The sequence below is a fragment of the Galeopterus variegatus genome, unplaced genomic scaffold, assembly GCF_000696425.1.
Source record: "Galeopterus variegatus unplaced genomic scaffold, G_variegatus-3.0.2 Scaffold161, whole genome shotgun sequence".
Lineage (NCBI taxonomy): Eukaryota > Metazoa > Chordata > Mammalia > Dermoptera > Cynocephalidae > Galeopterus > Galeopterus variegatus.
The window spans coordinates 62,534-82,828 of record NW_007726272.1 but is presented as its reverse complement, the minus strand read 5'-3'; the positions used below and the strand labels follow the sequence as shown (position 1 = coordinate 82,828).

Below are 20,295 nucleotides of genomic sequence, written 5' to 3'. Positions count from 1 at the left end.
CGCACTTCCCAAGCGGCGCACTATCCAGTGCGCCACCGGGCCGGCCCCCATATTTGTTTCATTTTTACGGGAGCGCCACCGCACTTCCCAAGCGGCGCACTATCCAGTGCGCCACCGGGCCGGCCCCCATATTTGTTTCATTTTTACGGGAGCGCCACCGCGCTTCCCAAGCGGCGCACTATCCAGTGCGCCACCGGGCCAGCCCCCATATTTGTTTCATTTTTTAAAAACCCAATACACCAAAACAATCTTAGAAAACATGAATTGGATGTAATTTGTAATATCAATAGATTATGCCCTTCCTAAAGTGACTGGTCACAGGCTTCTTTTAAACACTGAGGCGCCCTTGTGTTTGTAATATATAATCTGATATAGAAAAATCAATATTTACGTAAGTCTTTTCACAAACATGCCTCATGTAAGAAACAAACTGCTCCTGGATTTAAAATAGGATGGCTAACAGGATTTAGGGGTTCTGAGTTTACTCTTGCTTCCATACTCTCTAAACCTTGAAAATAAAGTTTCCTTCCCTACCAAATTCTTCCTTTCTCCATCTGGCAAGCACTGACTTGTCCCTGTGTGTCCAATGAGGCTGAACTAACATGGCTTTTGAATTCTCACTTCCTTGTGTGTACATCAAGGACGTCAGCAAAGTACTGGGAACAGGACAGTGTGGGTCAGTTTGCTGCTCCTGCCAGGCTGCAGGGGTGAGCTCTGGGATGGTTTCCCATAATAGAGAGCATTACCCCCCCCAAAAAGTGGTTTTTGCTGGTTTGCAAGTTGACATTTGCTTATTGTACTTGACGCTTGTTTGTTACAATCTAGGCACCCCAGTTCATAACAACATTCCTCAGCACCATATAAAGCACCATATAAAACAGGAGCAGAACAAGTCAGGTCTGAGGGCCTTGATAGTTTATACCTTTAAACCTGAGACAAGAAGGGAGGCAAGGTAGCTCCATCTTTCCACTGCTTTCTGTTTCAGCCCCTTGAATGAAGTGCTGTCATGGCTCACATTCATTAGCCCTGGAGACGTCCCACCAGAACAGCCCTTCACCTTCCTGCCCATGGCAGTAGTCAGATCCCCACCAACTGAAGCTGGCCCTACCTTAGAAATGGGACAGGAATTGCTAATCTAGAAAGCTGGACTCTTCCCCCTCACAGGCTAAATGACAGACTTATCCAAAATTTGGAGTTAGGAAGTTTCTGTTCCATTTAACAGACAAAATTAGCTTCTTTTTAAAAATTATGACCAATTGTGGTCTAAAGATTTAAAATGAGTTACAGAGCTGATATTACCCCCACAACCAACCTTAATGAGACCCCTCAAGAAAAGTTACCTATATAAGTTAACCAAAACTTATTATACTTGGGGAAGTCAACTGCCTACAGTACCTAGGGTGAACTTCATAAGAGCTTGTTTTGGATCCAAGATATAATGAGACTCTTCTTTCACATCAACAATCGTGGCAAATTCCTTCACCCGAGTGGAGCTTGGTGCACCCAGTCTCTCTGCATATAACCAAAACAAATTTGAATCCAAAAGGTAGATATTCAGGGTCTTGTTGGTTCTGCAGCTCAGGCCTGTGAAGTCTGTGCTAGTCATGTCCACTTCAGCAAAGAGATACCTGTTCTCCTCAACATGAGGAATGGAGCTTGGCATATCAACCTCACACTTCTCCTCGAGGGAAGGAAATGTGATGGTCGGGCTTTCAAAGACATCTTGTTCGAAGCCCGCTGCGCCCCTGTTTATGGTCCTGCAACATGCAGTGTAGTAGCTGAAAGGGCTGTAGGAAGTTAAAAAATTGCTGCACTGTATCCTGTCTGACGCCACATGATAAAAGGTCTGCTCCTTGAGGTAGAAAGAATCCAGAGCTGCTGCCATCTCAAAAAAGCTGCACTGTGGCACACTGACCGAGCTGGGCTTGATGCCCCCAGTGGTCTGGTTGACGCATAGTTCACAGATGTTGTGGGTCCTGGAGAGGGAGTGCCACTGGGGCAGCACCACAGTATTGCAGCAGGAGGATGCCATGATCAGTGGCGACTCCGGTGCCAGGGACTCAAACACCGGTGCATCTACCCGTCGCAGGTGCTGAAGGAGGCGCTCCACTACCTGGTCCCCGTGACAGTTGTTGTATTCCAAGGCTACTTCGGTGATCTGAAATACAGAGCAGAGTCAGTGAGAGGCACAGGGGTGACCAAGGGTGAAACCCTGAAATCGTTCAGGCTAGAAAGCACCCTGCTCTAAGTCATGGGCAGGAGACCAGGCCAGAAGGACTCCTGCTCATACAGAATCCTGGATTACTTTTTAGAACATGTCATTCTATTAACAAACACTGAACCAATTTTTTAGAGACAAAAGGAGTCTTAGAGATGTCTCAGCCCCCATATGAGAAGAATGGAGCCTGGAGAAGTGAAGCGGCTCACCCCAGGACACAAATCCAGGTTATCAAGGCACCGTGAATAGAATTTAAATCTCTCCCAGTTGAGTGTATTTTTCTTTACACCTTTAAAACTCTTCCACACTGTCTTCTTTCTTCATCTTAATAAGTCTAAAAAATTCCCAAACATCTAATGAGTGGATCAAAATATTTCATAACATATGCATTTCCAAATAAAGTCATGCCTCACAGAGGCTACCAATTCAACCTGTTCCAAGCCATCCCCCATCATCTTACCTTCCCCACACCCTCTTCTTCCTCCTCACTACCCACCCCAGGAAAATAGAATCATCAAGCTGGAAATTCAGTCGATCCTTAGCGTCTTCTCTGCATCATCACATGCCTCAAATCAGCCAGCTGTGACTTCCGCATAGCTAAGCAAGCCCTTCTGCCCATTCCCACTACCACGGCCTCAATTCCCATCCTCAACTGTCATGGACCACCATCATTTTCTCTCCCTACCTTAACTGAACCTCCCACTGCTACCACTTATTTTTAAAATTACAATCCTAAGCATGACACTCCTTGGCCAAATGATATTTGGTGGCTCCCTACTACCTGCAGGACAAAACCTACATACAATCTGGCCATGGTCTACCTTTGCAGTCTCACCCCCACCCTCTTCAGACCAGACCAGGCCCTCACATGTCACCTTCACAGCGGCTAGCCCAGGACATGCCAAATGATATTTGGTGGCTCCCTACTACCTGCAGGACAAAACCTACATACAATCTGGCCACGGTCTACCTTTGCAGTCTCACCCCCACCCTCTTCAGACCAGACCAGGCCCTCACATGTCACCTTCACAGCGGCTAGCCCAGGACACTGGCTCCTCCATCTGTTTCCAAGATGCAGCACTAGGGGGGCTGCTTGGTAAAACTCACCACACCCCCACCCTGAGAAAAGCTAGCTTCTGCACCTCCAGTGTTCCTGAAGCCCCTCCCACAATCTTACAAGTTTCTGTTGAGACATGCTTCTCCCCCACAAGCTTGTGGATCTTCATGAGCAGAGACCACACTGGATTTATCCTGCCATTCCTGGAGCCTAGCATAGGGCCAGGCACCTGACAAACACCTGATGAATGAATGGCATATCTCAGGTAACATACACACTCACTCCCCTCTCTTGATGAGATTACCCTCTTTTCCTCAGATCAGTATGCGCAATTTAGGTTTATGCTTTCTTCCAAGACTCCATTTCCAAAATGAGTATCTTTTCACCAACCACCCCCACCACCCTAGTTTCATGAGAAAGATGAGTAAGTTACAATCCAAAGGCATTTATTCTCTAAAACAGAACAGTGTGTTAACTCGAATCCAATCTCATTGCAGTTAGTTACAAGGTGTTACATCACTCAGGATTTTGTTTCATTAAGGTCTGTGTGTGTGTAAAACCACTTAATGAGTCTGTTTCCAACTTAAAGAAAACAAATTCTATAACATATAACATTTATAGAAAGAGTTAATTCAAAACATATGTATTTGTACAAGTAGTTTGAATAGCTCTTGGCATAAAAAGTCACTTTACGGTTTATTCTCTGTACCAGCCTGCACCCCCCACAGTGTGTTAACTCGAATCCAATCTCATTGCAGTTAGTTACAAGGTGTTACATCACTCAGGATTTTGTTTCATTAAGGTCTGTGTGTGTGTAAAACCACTTAATGAGTCTGTTTCCAACTTAAAGAAAACAAATTCTGTAACATATAACATTTATAGAAAGAGTTAATTCAAAACATATGTATTTGTACAAGTAGTTTGAATAGCTCTTGGCATAAAAAGTCACTTTACGGTTTATTCTCTGTACCAGCCTGCACCCCCCCCTCCCAAAAAAAGGCATTTTTAGATGACAAACCAGTGTTTTAAATTGTTTGTTTTTTTTCCCCCCACACACAAAGATCTCAGTCCTTTCTGGATGAGGTTTGGATAGCACACTGTACTAACAAGATCAAGCCTACAGAATCCATAATGAGTCCAGCTGCCCCCAGCCCCATCCCAGTATTGCTTCATAGTAGTAGATAACTACTCCCACCCACTCCTCAAAAAACCCCCATAAAACTTCAAGATTTACTGTAATCTTTTAAAAAAAATTCCAAGTAGTGAGCATTACACAGTAAAACAAAAGTACTAGAAAATCTTTTTTCCTAATTTCTTTCATTCTCTCTCTCTCTCACACAAACAAAGCAGCCACATAAAGACTATTTTTAATGGAAGAAAATATTTTGTATATAGCAATGCCCTTGAAGAGTGAGGTATTATTATTTTTCTCCTACAAATGGAACTGGTTTTTACAATTCTATCCCTTTTACATAACAAGCAGCTTTAAAAACATGACTCAAGTTACAACATGTATATGTATCACCTGATGTCATATTTAATTTCATATAAACTGTTAAGGAAAACTTGGCAAATAACTTTAGAAGTCTGCACCATAGATTCTTCCTTCTAGTTTAAGTCTGAACACAATAACCATGCATTTGCTTACCAGACTCATACACTGTGAATACCTCAAAGAAATGCTTCTAAAGCGGAACACGAGTTACAATGACTCTGCTGGCTGAGGTAAGCATTTCCTTTGATTAGCAAGTTGCATAATACACAACATGATGTCCTATAACCTCTCTAGAATTCTCTAGAGACACCAGGTGTCAGTGGCCTGACACTGGTGTTGGGATTGATGCTTTTCTATACAGGTGTATACACGCAGGTGTTTGTGTGCGCGCACACATGCATGCATGCACGTCCAAGAGCTGCCCAATCCTGGGCTTGGTCACTTTTAACTGAAATCCTACACGTGCCCCACTACAACTGTCCAAACATCCTTGCTTGGCATGCCCCCAACTCTACCACCCTCACTCTAAGATGACCTCTCTCTTCTCAATAAAGTAAGCTTCCTCAACTTCCTGCCCAAAATTAGGCCTAAGATGGTAATGGAAAAATAAAGCTGCCTTAAATTCTTTCGTGGCCAACAAGCTAATAAGTTTATAAGTCATCTGTGTAAGTGTGATGTTCATCTCTCCTACCCCACCCAAACGCCTGATGACTTCTTCATCTCTGGTCACTGTGTTGCTACTTCCCTGATCACAGACCCTGCTTTCCATCCCACCATCTCCACCCAAGTTCAGGTTCTTACTACTTCTCACTTTTCTGGAACCCTGTTGCCAGGAAAACCTTTCTAATGGTAACACACAGCTCTGGTCACATCTCTTCATTGTCAGTGAGACTCTGATGGCTACAATTAACCTTGAAGTCCTCAGACACATACCCAAGGCCCTTCCCTCCAAAGGTTTTTGCAGGATTTCCTCTAATTAGCCTTCCTGTGGACCATAAAACCCACACTCTTTCCTAATACTAAATCCTCTGCAGCTCCTCCCCCCGCTCTGCCCCGTGCCTTTGTTCCCTCCCTTAGGTTTCTTTCAACCCTTCAAGATCTTGGCTGCCCCCAAAAGTCCATCTCAAACACTCCCCTCCTAAAGCCTCTCCTAACCCCTCTTCTGCCCAGCCCCCAGCTGTCCAGGAGGGTGTCCTCTACCTTCCAATTCCTCCTGACTCTGGCCCTGGAGCTGATCTTCCTCTGCCTTGAATTACAGGCAGGCTCTCATGCCCCTTTTGGACAAGCCACTGAGACCATGGGACGAAGACTGTGTCATACACATCCTTTCTCCCCTGCAGACCCTGGCACAGTACTCAGTAAACATCTGCCAAAATGACCTGGAACGAGGAGGGAGCTGGGTGGGACAGATGTTCTGTTTGTCTATGTAATTTGCAATACTGTGAGATGCAGCCTGGGTTTCAGCCATCTCAAACATACACTAAGGTGAAGGGAATCCCCCCACCTTACAGGGACACTGGGAGCCCTGAGAAAAAGGAGCCCAGACAAACCATAATAAGAAAAAATTTTTAAAAGGCCTGTCAATAGGTGGAGGAGTGGGGGCAGGTGGGGGAGATGCTCATACAGGAACAATGGGCTGCAAAGCAAATGTCCTCCCACCAAGTGCCTAACTCCAACCAAGACCCTCTGGGCAGAGGATCTGGGCTCCTGCCACAAAATTCCACCCCACCCAGGGCCCTGACATGACCAAACCAGACACAGAGAACTCTCCAGAAGGAAACTTTAAAAGTTAAATTAAAAATCCACAACCATAGCTACCCACCTTGGTTGAAAACCCTACCTTTCCTTCAAAGAGTTTTAAGGCTCTTCGTTTTAGATATGCTAAATGCCTAGTCTTTTGAAAGAACATCTCAGTTCATAAAATATCTGCATAGTGAAGATTTTGTAAAGAAGTAAAGCTTCATTACTCCAAGCCCTCCATAATCAGAGTGAAGAAACGAAGCTATTTCGTTTCTCTTTGTCTCCCTTCCTCTAAGCCAGGATACCAGCATTTGCTCAGATCGCTCCCTAGCAGCAATAATAACTTTAATGAAAAGGCTCCAGGGTCACAAAATGAGGGGTCTGGCTAGGCAATAAGTCCTGGCTTCCTGTCCCTCTAGGAGACAACCATGCTAACACTGAGTGGCTCAGAGAGAGGCGGTGTGTGCTTAGCCCGGCCAGTGGTACACTGGCTGCCTGAAATTAGTTTGGGCCAATTAAGTGACCCTCGAGGGAAAGAAAAAATAAAACCCTCAGTAAATCCAATTTAGGAATCCCAGCTCTCTCTGCTTATTGTTATTGCTCTCTCTAAGTGCCTCCAAATGATCCACATCTAAAATAAACTCACACCCAGAGAGAGTGAAGGCACCAGATGAAGCAGGAAAAGCAGGAGGGCTGAGCCTGATGGTGGCTCTCTCTGAAAACCACTCCATTCTCTGCATGCACGACAGGAAAGGTTTAGAAACACAAGGTGTCCTAGTGTTGCTGCTGCTCCTGGCTGCTGGGCTACACAACTCTTTTCTGCTGTCTCAAGGATGGTCAGGGCCAACAGTCTGGCCACCCCCTGCCCATGACAATGGCATCTCCTAGTCCACACTAAACCCTGTGTTTCTACCCACTCCCTCTGTCCCACTTCCCAAACAGGAAGCTCAACATCAGTCACCTCAGTAAGAGGGACACTCAGTCCTTCTCTGGAGAGGCATGGTTTGGTTTCCCTGTCTCCTCCTACTCTCCCCAGACCTGAGTAGCTGGCAATAAATGTGGCCAGAGAGGCTGCAGCAGTCCCCGTCCCAGGCCCAGGATCTCCTGCCCATTTAGAGGAGAAAGGAGGAAGGCCACAGAGCCACAGCTGCCACAGTACATGTGTGGTATGAGAGGGGTCCAAGTAAGTAAGTCTCTCCCACTCCTCATGACACACCTTTAACATTACAACTCTTACCTCATCGATTAAAGGATGACTTTTGGCTAAGGGATTAAAAGGTATAAACAAAAAAAGTGCTGGTCCTTTCTTCAGTTCATTATTCAGCAGGAGACTCTTGCCTCCATGTGGCTGCAGCCATCGAAAGAGCATCTCCCGGTTTTCTAAGGCCCACTTACAGACGTTTTCAGCTGTGTAGTTCATGACCTCCCTGGGAAAGACCTGTAAAGGACAAATGCACAGAGGATAAAAGAAAGCTGAGTGAGGCAGGGCAGGATCAAAGTGCAATGGCACTGTCCTCAAGAGGCCTGATCAACCCACCACTGCACAGGTGAAGAAAACGAGGCTCAGAGCAGCGACATGACCGGCCACTGCAGCACAGCTAACACCCAGAGCCCCCTTCTCCAGATAGAGCATTTCCTTACAAGTCGTTGAAAAGGCAAAAGTGGCCACGGGGTGACTTTCTTATCATGTAATTCATCTTTTCCCCTTTTGACAGAGTCACTTATCAACAAATAATTGTCCTTGCCTGCTGGTGACAATAACAATCTCTATCACCCTGTTCAAGGACAGCTATTAAACATTATTGGATAAGGGGCCGGCCCGGTGGCGCACTGGATAGTGCGCCGCTTGAGAAGCGCGGCGGCGCTCCCGCCCGAGGGTTCGGATCCCACATACAGACCGGTTCCCGCTCACTAGCTGAGCGAGGCGCGGGAGCAGCACCGAGGGTTGCGATCCCGTTGCCGGTCCCCGGTCCGGTACGGGGCAACACTGAGGGTTGCGATCCGTTGCCGGACACGGAAAAAGACAAAAAGACAAAAAAAAAAAAACATTATTGGATAAGACCAAGGAATACCTAAGGGAACAGAAATTACGGAGTCAAGGAGCAGTTAGATTTTTACCTTGGTCCCTCAAACGTGGCCCCACAAGGATGGGAATGGAGCCTCGGTGAGGCGGAGGCTATATCTGTTTTGCTCACCTATATTCCCTGTGACTAGATAAACACCTGGCACAGAGCAGGGACTCAAGAAATATCCATATGCATCAGTGAGGGACCTAAATTTGTACAAGGGCACAGATCACACTTATGTGTATGGATGAAGGAAAGAGACACTTAGATTTTTTTGCTTTGTTTTTCTATAACAACCAATATATGCGAACATAAAATTATTTTTGAAATTCCAATGATATAAATCACTGGTTTCAAACAGATTTCTGAAGAGGTGTTTTGGAGCACTTCATGAAATGAGATATTTGACAACCCGCAAATGGAGATTTACTTGGTTTTGGCGCTGGCCAGTACAAGGATCCAAACCCTTGACGTTGATGTCAAAATGGAGATTTAAATTGCCTCATAACAAAGATGTCCACTGCTTTTATTCTTTTTAAATATCGGTAATCCCAATAATATTTCATTTGATAAAAGAATTCATTCTATTGCTAAACAAACTAACCAACCTTAAAAACTACTAAATTGAAGTAGTAAACTAATATATTTTTCAATGTCATCTCATTCTCCTACCTTTTTTCCTCTATCTTATTTTATTTTTGTTTGTTTTGGTTTTTGCTGGCCAGAGGGTTCAAACCCGTGGTGTTATCAGCAATTTTATTTTTGTTTGTTTTGGTTTTTGCTGGCCAGAGGGTTCAAACCCGTGGTGTTATCAGCACCATGATCTAATCAACTGAACTAACTGGTGAGCCTCTCTATTTAAAATTTCTTCCTCAGTATCCTTTACTATAAATAAATATATATGTAGGCTACATCACATGCTAAAAATGAGGGATACAGGAAAATGATAGATAGCAAAAGCAGATGAAGTCAAGAGAAACTTAGAGGCACAAGGAAAGTGGGTGGGCCCAGAGAAAAAATCACGGCAGCGATCCTCAAAGTGGGATGGTGGGAATTTGAAAAAACATACTCAAACATCATAACAAACATTTCTATTTGGAAAACACAAAAATACATTTGACTTCTGGAACATAAACTGCAAGAAGTAAAGCACAACATCAGGCTACTAGAGGGATGCAGAAGCCAAGGTAACCAGTAAGTGAGGGGCACCCCCGGGAGGGCCTGGTAGTACACGCTGAGCCGCGGGGAGAAAAGATTTTAGCAGGCTGAGTACACTGGGTACAGGGAAATCGACCTTTATACAACCTGTAAGTCACTGACACTGTCAATGATGTTAGAGAGACAGAAAATACTTAAGAAAAATAAACTCTCAGTGATGTGACTGAGGAAGCAGTAATAAATAGAGTAGAAGCACAGGACAAAGCAGCACAGGTCAAAGCTCAGAGGTAGCCGAGTTGAGGTTGTTCCATGAAAAAGCAAGTGAAAGCAGGGAACAAAGGTAACAATGGAAAACCAAGGCTCTCTGGGGTGAGAAGCCATCAATTTCTCACTGTGACTTGACAAGAACTTCAAAGATCTATTACATCAGTTGAGGAGAAGAGCATGTCACAATACTACTCTTCATAAAAGAAACAAATGAACAAAGAACACCACCCAATGGAAGCTTAACCTCTGAGAACATGGGCCTCGAGTAACAATTCTCCAACACAGTAACTCTGCAATTTCATCCAAGAAGGAAAACTAGTAAGGCTAAGAATAAATAAAGAATCTCTAGATGTTAAATTCAAGAGCCTTCTAATACATGGGTTCTTAATCTGGAGCACAGGACCTAGGGTAGGGTTGCAGGAACTCTCAATTTGCATATAAAAAATCATGAGCACTTTCCTAGCAGTGTCCAAAGATCTTATCCAATTCTCAAAGGATTCTGTGACCTAAAGAAGGTTAGAATCACTGCACTAATATAAACGTGATTTCAAAATACTTACAAGTGATGTGTTGAAATGTCTATGTAAATACACACTTCCAGACTGTACTAAGGATACCAGTTTCGCAAGATGTTTATTTGTGATAACCCCAAATCGTACTGTTCCTAGGTAATCTGAAACAGAAAATTTTCCTTTATTAAAGAAAAGGCCTATGCCTTAAAACAACCACAAAACCCAATGACCAAGTCTTGATGCCCAAGTCCCCTGGAGCAAAGCTCTTTTTGGTAACCTGGCCTGGAACAGGGGAGGAGGAGCTGAAGAAACCTTCCTGAAACAGACCTTGGCCCTGTAAAGGCCAAGTCTACTCCTGAGAGTAATGTCTCTGACAATCACTTATACTGATGAGTCCCCCTTGTTCACTAGGCCCACCTCAGAGCCAACACACACACTGTCCTTTCTGTCCAGACACTTCCCATGGCAGACTCCTTCTCATCATTCATCTCAGCTGCTACCTCTGAGAAGCTTTCCCTGACCACGCACCCAACAGCACTCAGGATGGAGTCTACAAGGGGAAACTGGGTCTCCCTCCCCACTCAGACACACTCTTTGCCCTATTACCCTATTTTTTATAGCTCTTATTAACATCTGCCTAATCTTATTCATTCAGATTTTCTTTGGTACAACTTCCTCTTCAGAATGTAATTTCCATGAAATTAGAGTCCTCATTTATTGCTGGTACTCCAGCCCTACAGCAGTGCTTGGGGCATAAAGTAAGAGATCAATAAATATCTGTTAAATGAACGAATCTAGCATATACAAAGAACTCATACAAATCAATAAGAAAAGAAAATGGTTAAAATTGGGTGAACCACAGAAAAGGAAATGTACATGGCTAAATTACTCAACTTCACTATTTCAGAGGGAAGCAAATTAAAACAAAATACCACTTTTGACCCTCAAGTTGCCCAAAATTTCAAACACAGGAAATATCAAATATTGATGACCAGTAGAGAAATGAGTGTTCTCATGCAATGCTTGCAGAAAGGTAAAACGGCACGGCCCTTGGGAGAGCAGTTTGCCGTGCTGATTACAGTGAAGAATGGATGCAGCCAGCAATTCCACTTCTGAGTAACCACATGTGTGCAGCAGTCTCATGCAAGGATGTTCACCAAGAAATGCTCTGTGGAAGTTAAAAACAATGAGGAGGGGCTATCCACAGCACAAATAGATCTTCAAGATATACGTCAGTGAAAAATGAAACGGAAGAAGATAAAGTAAACCTTTTATTTAAAAAAAAACAAAAAAAAAACTCGCACTTATAAAACAATTTTTTTTTCCTATAGGCACATATGTTTAGAAATGTATAAAGAACCTGTGCAGATAATAAAAGTGGTTTGGTGTTAGGGGACAGAGATCAAAGAGGACTTTATCCTTATGTGAAGCTTTTATTATTTTTTTCATGGAGTATATAATACTGTAATATTTGTGTGATTATAAAAATAAAGTGTTTAGTGTTAAATGAGGGTGGATAAGATACTAGGAAAAAGTACATTTCTTTCCTATCCCCTTTCTGCTTTACTAGCAGACATTAAATAAAATATCAGTTAAACTTGAAATGATACCAAGTTATATCCAAGTAGCGAAAATATAAAAATATTAAGGTGCTAAACACACACAGTTTCTAGTTTAATCAGATGAGCCCCACCTTCCAGCAGTGACGTCCTCTTTCCCTCAGATGAGAGGTGGCCAATGAGGATGAACGGAAGTATGTCCCTACCGCCATGGTCGACAATCTTCAATATAAAGCTGATGAGTTTTAAATGGCATAAAACAAAAGAAATACTGGAAGAATAAGCCAGAAATTAAAGAGACTGGTTACTTATGGGGGAGAGTGGGAAAGGAGGAATGGGAGCAGGAGAGCAGGGCTGGCGCCTCTCTGAAGAGCCTTTTTTGCACCTGACTCTTAGAGACACAGTGATGTTTCACACACCCTTCTCATGCTCCCAAATTAAACAATTACAACCGATGGAGATGTGGGGAACCCAATGTGGGGTACAAACGCTAACAAAGAAGTCTGACTACTGCAAATGAGTGGCACCACAGTGAAGGGGTGGGCAAGGAAGAACTATCCAAGAAACTGAGAAATGTTATCTTCACTGGATGCTTAAAACTAAAGGCAAAAAGAACTATACATAAATGCTGTAAGTCTAGTTAGTACGTGTGTTTCTCAAAGGAATGTAAGTTAGCAATTTGGAAACTCTAACTTATTACTTCTTTGTAAGTAAGAGAGCCAGGATTCTCACTTTTGGAATAAGAAGTTATATATTAAGAGGAAAAGGCAAAAGAAGGAAAAAAAAAAAAAGAGAGAGAGAGAGAGAAGGCCAAAATGAACCCTGTAGCATCAGACTGGAATCCAAGAGAATTAGCATAAACTTCTAGTTTTTAATACACACCCCCCCATACACACACATGACAGATACAGAAATATAGATGTATGCATATGCATGTGTATAAATACATGTATTTCCTAGTTCTATCTGCTCAGGAGACCTAGAAGTAATGATACCCTGATACCAAAGAGAACATAAGAGAATCATAAGAGAGTAACATCCGCATTTCCCCAGGGTACAGTTTATATGCCCCTCTTCATAGGGAAAGGGGTGATATGGGTGTAGGAGTAAATAATTTTTAGGGAAACTCAATGGACCTGGAGAACACACCAACGGCCTGGGACGAAGTGTATCTGGCCCACAGACAATGACTAGTAAATGATTCTCTTCAAAATACTGAATGGGACCAAAATAGAAGACAATGGCCTATGACAAGTTTGTCCAGATGAGTCAAAAGTTAATGACAACTCAGTGAAAGGACCAGAGGTTAGGCAGATAAGAGAACGTCTTCATCCTGTGCTTTAAAGAGTGACAGAGGATGAAGAGCTGGAGGGAGACCTTGAGGCTGCTTCTTTATTCCAGCACATCAAAGCACGATATTTTGGAGTAACAGCCTCTGAGCCCCAACATTACAAAGGAAATGACAGTAACTCTGCAGTGGAGAAACCCAGCAGACACTACCTTAACCAAGTAATCAAAGTTAACATTACTAGTAGGAGACACACTGACATCATAGGAACCCCTTGATAAGAAGCACTGAGAGGACATCCCTGCTGTATTCTTGCCAAAAATACATAACCTCATTCCAATCATGAGAAAACATCACACAAACTAAAACTGAGGGACTCTGTATTAAACTTCTAAGCGGTATTCTTAAGTGTCAAGGTCATGAAAGACAAGGAAAGATAGAGGAATTGTCATAGATAGGAGACTAGGAGAAAAAACTAAACAAATGCAATGTAAGATCAGGGATTAGATCCTGGAATAAAAACAGACACTAGTGGAAACACTGAAACAATTCAAATAAGGTCTACAGTTTAGTTAATAGTACTGTACCAACGTTAATTTCTTAGTTTTGACAAAGCCACCATAACAAATGGTTACATAAGATGTTAACAATGGGGGAAGCTGGGTGACTGCAGGTAATTGGAGAACTTTCTGTTCTATTTTTGTACCTTTTCTGTAAGTATAAAATTAGTTCAAGATTCAAAAAAACACTTTTTAATGGTGTGACATGCAAGTTCAGATCCCAAAGCTGTCAGAAGAAAAGGCAGGATCTAAGAGAGGATTTTAACTGGTAGGACAAAAACATCACTCTCCAGAAGGAGAAGGCTGAATCTTGGTGGACAGCCATAATTAAAAAGAGGAGAGAAGGGAAGGGAGCCTGTAAGGAAATTCATCTGATGGTCTGCCAAAGTCATGATTTACTGGAGCAAAGGAATATGATGTGACAGCCTGACCCAAAAGGTAAAAGGGGCCATTCAAAAACTTTTTTAACTGCATTAATAAGAATGGACAGTCTGCCTGCACAGAACGAATTCCAACATGCTCAAATATATTACATGTTCAAAACTTTTTTTTTTACACATAGAGAAGTTTACAAAAATCCCACTTCTATTTAAGTTACAGCACATGGTAGAAATTTTGCTCGAAGATGCAGCTTAAATGTGCAGTCTCATGTGAAAGAATACTTGGATTAGCAGAGGAAGTTTATAATGTAAGAATGACACAAGAAAACAGCACTTCTCGTCTCCATATCCAGAGCATCTTCTGTTAAGCAGGATCCCAGGGCTTTCTACAATAGGGGTCCTTGTCATTAATAAAATGAATTCTTTTGTCCTAAAAGTAATGAAGCTTCAATATTTTAATTAAGAACTCCGAATTTGTTGAATAACTTAAAATACATTCAGCATCGTACTCGCCCCTCCCCAACCAATGTCCAACAATGGCAGGATGGCATTAATAAAAAAAAAATTTCTCAGTACATCTGTTAGCCTGGTAAGTGGCCCGTTTAGGATCTCTATTAACCATACAGTGTCAACTGGTATCAAAGATCACTACAAGATGTAACAAGATCTTGAAAGAACATCTGGGTAAGAGAATTAGCTACCAAGCAGTTTCTGCAGCTGCTCGTGCAGGTAACTAAGTAGGTCAAGGCAACCACAGCATGACTCCTATGGCCACTCACTCTTCAGGGAGGCAGAATGGCTTCTTTGCTGCTTGCTACAAAAGTGCTGAGCTCTTGGCCCAGTGTCCCTGAGCTACAAGGCAGCCACTGCACCGAGCCACCATCTAGGCTCCCACGGACATGGGGCCACGGAGCCAGCACTATCATGCTGATGCTCACTCTGGCTGCTGTGCTTTGAGAAACAGATGGTTTTGCTTTGATCCATTAAACCTCATCTACTTTTGTCACTTAGGCATATTTCTTTCCGGCCATCCTTCATAAGGTTGGAGTTCTTATTTGCCACTAATCTCTGCTTCCCACACCCCCCAGGTAAAGCTTCAGTTGCCCTTCTTGTGGCCTTCCACACACCACTGTCACCATTTAACTTGTGGCGACCACCAAGGGTGCACTTGGCATGGAAGGACCTGAAATTGCATCTGGTTTCCATTCACAGCTGGTTCATGTTTGCACCAAAGGAATCATTTATCTCAGGAAGAAAATTAGGATGGAATGATAATCCAGCAGCCAGCAAGTCTTAATAATAGGCAATTTATCTGGTAAGAATATATGAGACAATGCTTCTTGAATTTTTTTTTCATGAAAACTGCTCCAACAGTAGACAATTATTTTTAAAAACGTGTTCCTTCCCCCCTTCAAAAAGGAAAAGGTGGGGCTCAAGAACCTTGAGGCTCTAGCTAGACTGAGTTTCTGAAATCAATTCTCTCTCAGAGGCCTACAGTAAACAGTACCTGGTACACTACAAAGAAAGGTACCCAAGGACACTGAAAGAGAGAACAGAAACACCAGCGCTGAACAACATGGAATCCTTTACATAAGAGCTGCCAACTGCTATCCAGGGAGTTTCTGTGTGAGTTAATCTCTTAGGGATTATGGAATAAAATGGAATGTGAGGTAATGAAAAATGCTGATAAAAATAACTACTAATAGGCTGGCTGGGTGGCTCAGTTGGTTAGAGTGCTGTCTTGTAGCACCAAGGTCAAGGTTCGGATCCCAATACTGGCCAACTGCCAAAACAAAAACCAAAAAACAAAACAAAACTGCTAACAAATAAACCATGATATACTTCAAAACTAAATAGCACTGGATTAAATCACATGGCATTTAATCAGCATGCCTAAAAAGTCATTTACTCCCTGGAGAAATTTCTCTCATTTCTTTACATTGGGAAACAGTGATATTCCAAAAGGCAAACCTGTATCATGGTACCTTCCATCTGCTCAGAACTAACCCTCATTTTATTCCACATTCTCTGTCATTTTTATTAACTTCTGCTTTCCCACTCTTCTTTCCAAGGTTTTGGACAAATCAGAAAAAGAACAATAGGATTATATAAAAGGGGATTAAAAACAACCCCTCTATGTTACTTAATATTTACGTAGTGATTCACTTTTCAAGAGCTTCATAACCATTTACTGGATGATTTCATAAATTTCCAATAATAAAAATATCCATTAAAATGAAAAAAACTTCAACAAAATGTAACAGATTACAGAAAAGCCTGTTTTCAATATACTAAACTATCACTATTACTTGCACTTTTTTCCCTAGAAATGTGATTTTGATATTTATATATTTTCAAAATTCTTAACATAAAGCACAAAGCAATAACCTAGAAAAACAATCTGGCATTTGGGCACCATAGATAGATACATTCGGGTGCTTGCCAAGATACTGCTAAACTCTAAGTAAACATGTAACTTCTTAGCTGTGATTTTTTTCTTTCTTGTGAGTTAGGTAGGAAGGAAAGAGAAATGTAGTTCCAAATACATTATTTTAGGAGAAAATAAACTATAGAGCTAAAAATGCATTGTCACATATACTTAATATGACAGTAAAATAAACACCCTCACACCAGCTGTTCTTATTTAATAAATACTGAAGAATATTAAAATGATCAATTCAAATACTTCCCTTGTATGCGTTTCAAAAAATGATCAATTCAAATACTTCCCTTGTATGCGTTTCAATTGTTTTTGATTTTGTTTTTTTATGTACTCTCAGGGAAGGAGGACTTCACAAGCTAAACATATCATTGTTTTTGATTTTGTTTTTTTATGTACTCTCAGGGAAGGAGGACTTCACAAGCTAAACATTAGAAAGGAGGACTTCACAAGCTAAACATATCCACTTAGAAATCCTCCTCCACCCACTTTCAGGCTGCTCTTACAGTCTAGCACAAGGGTCAGCTATATGAGGTCTCCGTACATGTGGTTCTCCCCGCTCCTGCCACCTGCCCCCTGCACCAAACAACCCTTTCAAAAATGGAAAAACCATTCTTAGCTCCCACACCTACAAAAACAGGCAAAAACAGGGCTATTACATTTTTAAGCTAAAATATCCCTTACAGGCAACCAGGGGAACCTGAAGGTCAATAAGAAGGGGTGACTGGGCCATGGTCACACCAGAATACTTGCCACTAAAATCACTTATTATCAGGAGAGTCGGTCCCTGCCTATGGGAACTTATTAGGAAGATACCACTCAAGTCCAAGGTAAAATTAGAAACTGATGAAAGTTGCTAGTGGGAGACACAGCCCATTAGTGCAACAGGAGTTCGAAGAAGGAAGAGGTGGTATTCAAATCTCCATTTGATATCCACTGTGTGCCAGACATCTTGCCAACAAGGTGATACTTATCAATCCACAGGACTTCAGCTTGGGCTTGAAAAATGAAGAAGGTGGATATTATCCAGGGAAAGGCATTACATTTAAAGCATTATCATGGGCAAGGCAGAAGGAGGGAATTACCGTACCATACCACCTTTCATCCCAGTACAGCACAGTGGCCAGGGAGAAATGGACTAGGGCTGGAGAGAGTGAGCTCTGCACCATGGGGCTGAGTTCCTATCCCAGCTCCTGCATTTACTGTGGGACTGTATTAGTTTCCTGTTGCTGCTGTAACAAATTACAGCAGACTTAGTGGTTTAAAACAACATAAATGTATTTTACAGTTCCAGAGGTTAGAAGTCCAAAATGAGTCTCACTGGGCTAAAATCAACACTGCCCTGTCAACAGGGCATATTCCTTCTGGAGGCTACAGGGGAGAACCCATGTTCTTGCTTTTTCCAGCTTCTGGAAGTCACCCACATTCCTCGGCTTGTGGCCCCCTTCCTCCATGTCAAAAGCCAGCGATGGCCAGACAAGTCCTTCCCACATCACATCACTCTGACATTGACTATTCTTTTGCCTCTCAATTCCACTTTTAAGAATCCTTTTGATGACACTGGGAGTGCCTTGATAATCCAGGATAATCTCCCTATCTCAAGGTCAGTTGATTAGCAGCCTAATTCCATTTGCAACTGTAATTCCTCCTTGCCATGTGACATAACATATTCACAGGTTCTAGTGACTGGGAAGTGGACCTTTTTGGGGAGCCCTTACTCTGCCCACCACATTGACCCTGAGTAAGTTAACATCCTCCTCAGAGCTTCAGTTTCACCTGTAAAACTGGGATAATCAATAGCTCCTATTTCAAAGGGTGGCAGTGAAGACTGGATCATCTACGTAAAGCGCCTGGCTCAGTGAAGTGCTCAGTCAAGTATCAGTTTATCATGCTCAACTGTATATAATGGTCAAGTACAGACCAGAACTGGGTTTGTCTGCAAAGAATTGTTTGACTGGGAGCTTGTGACTTTATTACGTGATCCCCAAGACTTTAGTGCTTTGGGTTCTCTGTGTAGGAGTCTTATCTCAACTTCCAAATCTCTCTCTCTCTCTCACACACACACACACACACACACACACACACACACACAACTTTTTAAAGGTAGAAAATATCACAAAACAGAAAAAGATGATGCAATTTCTCAAATACATGGGCTGTAGGAATCCAAATGCCTATCTATGAATGAACACTACATCTGAGCTTCCTGAAGCCAAAGTAAAAGTGAACACAACTCTTTCTTTCTCCCCAGCCCCATCTATCTTCCCCTCTGTAGTTTCTCATACACTTACCTGGAGGTAGAGGCCCTGTAGAGCCCTCTATTCTCCTGGAAAACCCTCTTCTGACCAGTCTTCCTGCCTCCAACCTCCAAGGAAGCCTGTCAGTGCAGTCTCATTGTGAGCAACCCTAACTGTAAGTCACACTAGCTGGTGGCTCCTGCTCATGGCAGAGTTTATTTGTCTTTATAGCAGCAGCTCATAGCAGATCTTCAAAGGTTTGATGAATTAAGAAATCATGCTTCTGAATCTAACCTCAAGTGCTGGGAGGTCATTTCTTGGCTTTAGTTCTCATCTAGAAACATTCACCAGGCTTACAAAATAACTCATAAGGGGAATAAAAGCATCCCCCATAAAACTTGAGGATTTCCTTGATTAAAAAAAGGCTACATGGTTAAAAAGTCAATTTTAGGTGTAGGGACAAAAAGTATGGAATTTCTAATGAAGTGTGTGTTATTACCCTGTACCCAGAGGGTCTCTAAATGCAGACAGAGTTAGAAAAAGGTCTCCCTCTATGAGTGAGTACAGTGACAACAAATGAGATCATCCAAGAAAACCAAGTGATCCTAGAACCTGTTCCATTCACAGAGGACTGTTGAACACAATGCCTGGTCAAAAGACCCAAGAGTTAGACCCAGGAACCTGAGAAAATAAAGAAATCTTTGAGTCAACCTTGCTTGTCAGTCCCTTGTTTTTCCAATACCTTTAAAAACGTAACATATGAGGTAAGAAAATCTTAGCCTTCAGACCCCTTGATGTTATATAAAATTTCACAATCTAACAGAAAAGTGCTCCAAAAAAGCTTTATTCATGAATAAAGATATGGAGAAGGGCACTATTTATGTGTTCTGACTCAATCCTACAAGCAAATCACAGCAGCATCAGATGCCACCCAGTGGAGTAAAGGGACCCTACAGTGGAATCAGAAGTTCTTCCTCTAATAAATTCCTCGGGGGGAAAAAAAAAAATCATTAGAACAGTATTCCCCAAAAAACTAATGCCACAGATTCACCTCTCAATTAAGTTTAGGGAATTCCCAAAGGTTGGCAGAAGGGAGTGGAAGTATTATCTTTAGTTAATAGTTTAGGGGTATTTTCAGGGTGATATTTAGTTAGGTACCACATGAATTTCAATTTGACTCATTAGGATTCTAGTGTCAGAGGACGGTGAGAAGCCAGTGGAGAGAAAAAGGAAGAGGAATGGACGGGGGGGGGGGGGCCCTGGGGGGGGGGGGGCCTCCGCCCAGCACTGTAGTAAGTGATTCACATGCACTGGGCTA

General features: G+C 42.4%; 1 protein-coding gene across 2 annotated transcripts in view; it reads right to left on the bottom strand.

Moving 5' to 3' along the window:
* Positions 1–20,295, bottom strand: part of LOC103609348 (thioredoxin domain-containing protein 11) — a 50,982-nt gene that overhangs the window by 13,072 nt on the left and 17,615 nt on the right. The window contains exons 3-5 of one of the 2 annotated variants that reach the window (XM_008593676.1): positions 10,562–10,674; positions 7,748–7,948; positions 1,396–2,158 (exon numbers count right to left, since the gene is read on the bottom strand). In XM_008593676.1, coding sequence (XP_008591898.1) covers positions 1,396–2,158; positions 7,748–7,948; positions 10,562–10,674 — 1,077 coding nt within the window. The remainder of the gene's footprint in view (positions 1–1,395; positions 2,159–7,747; positions 7,949–10,561; positions 10,675–20,295) is intronic. The other variant, XM_008593683.1, reaches the window with a different exon arrangement.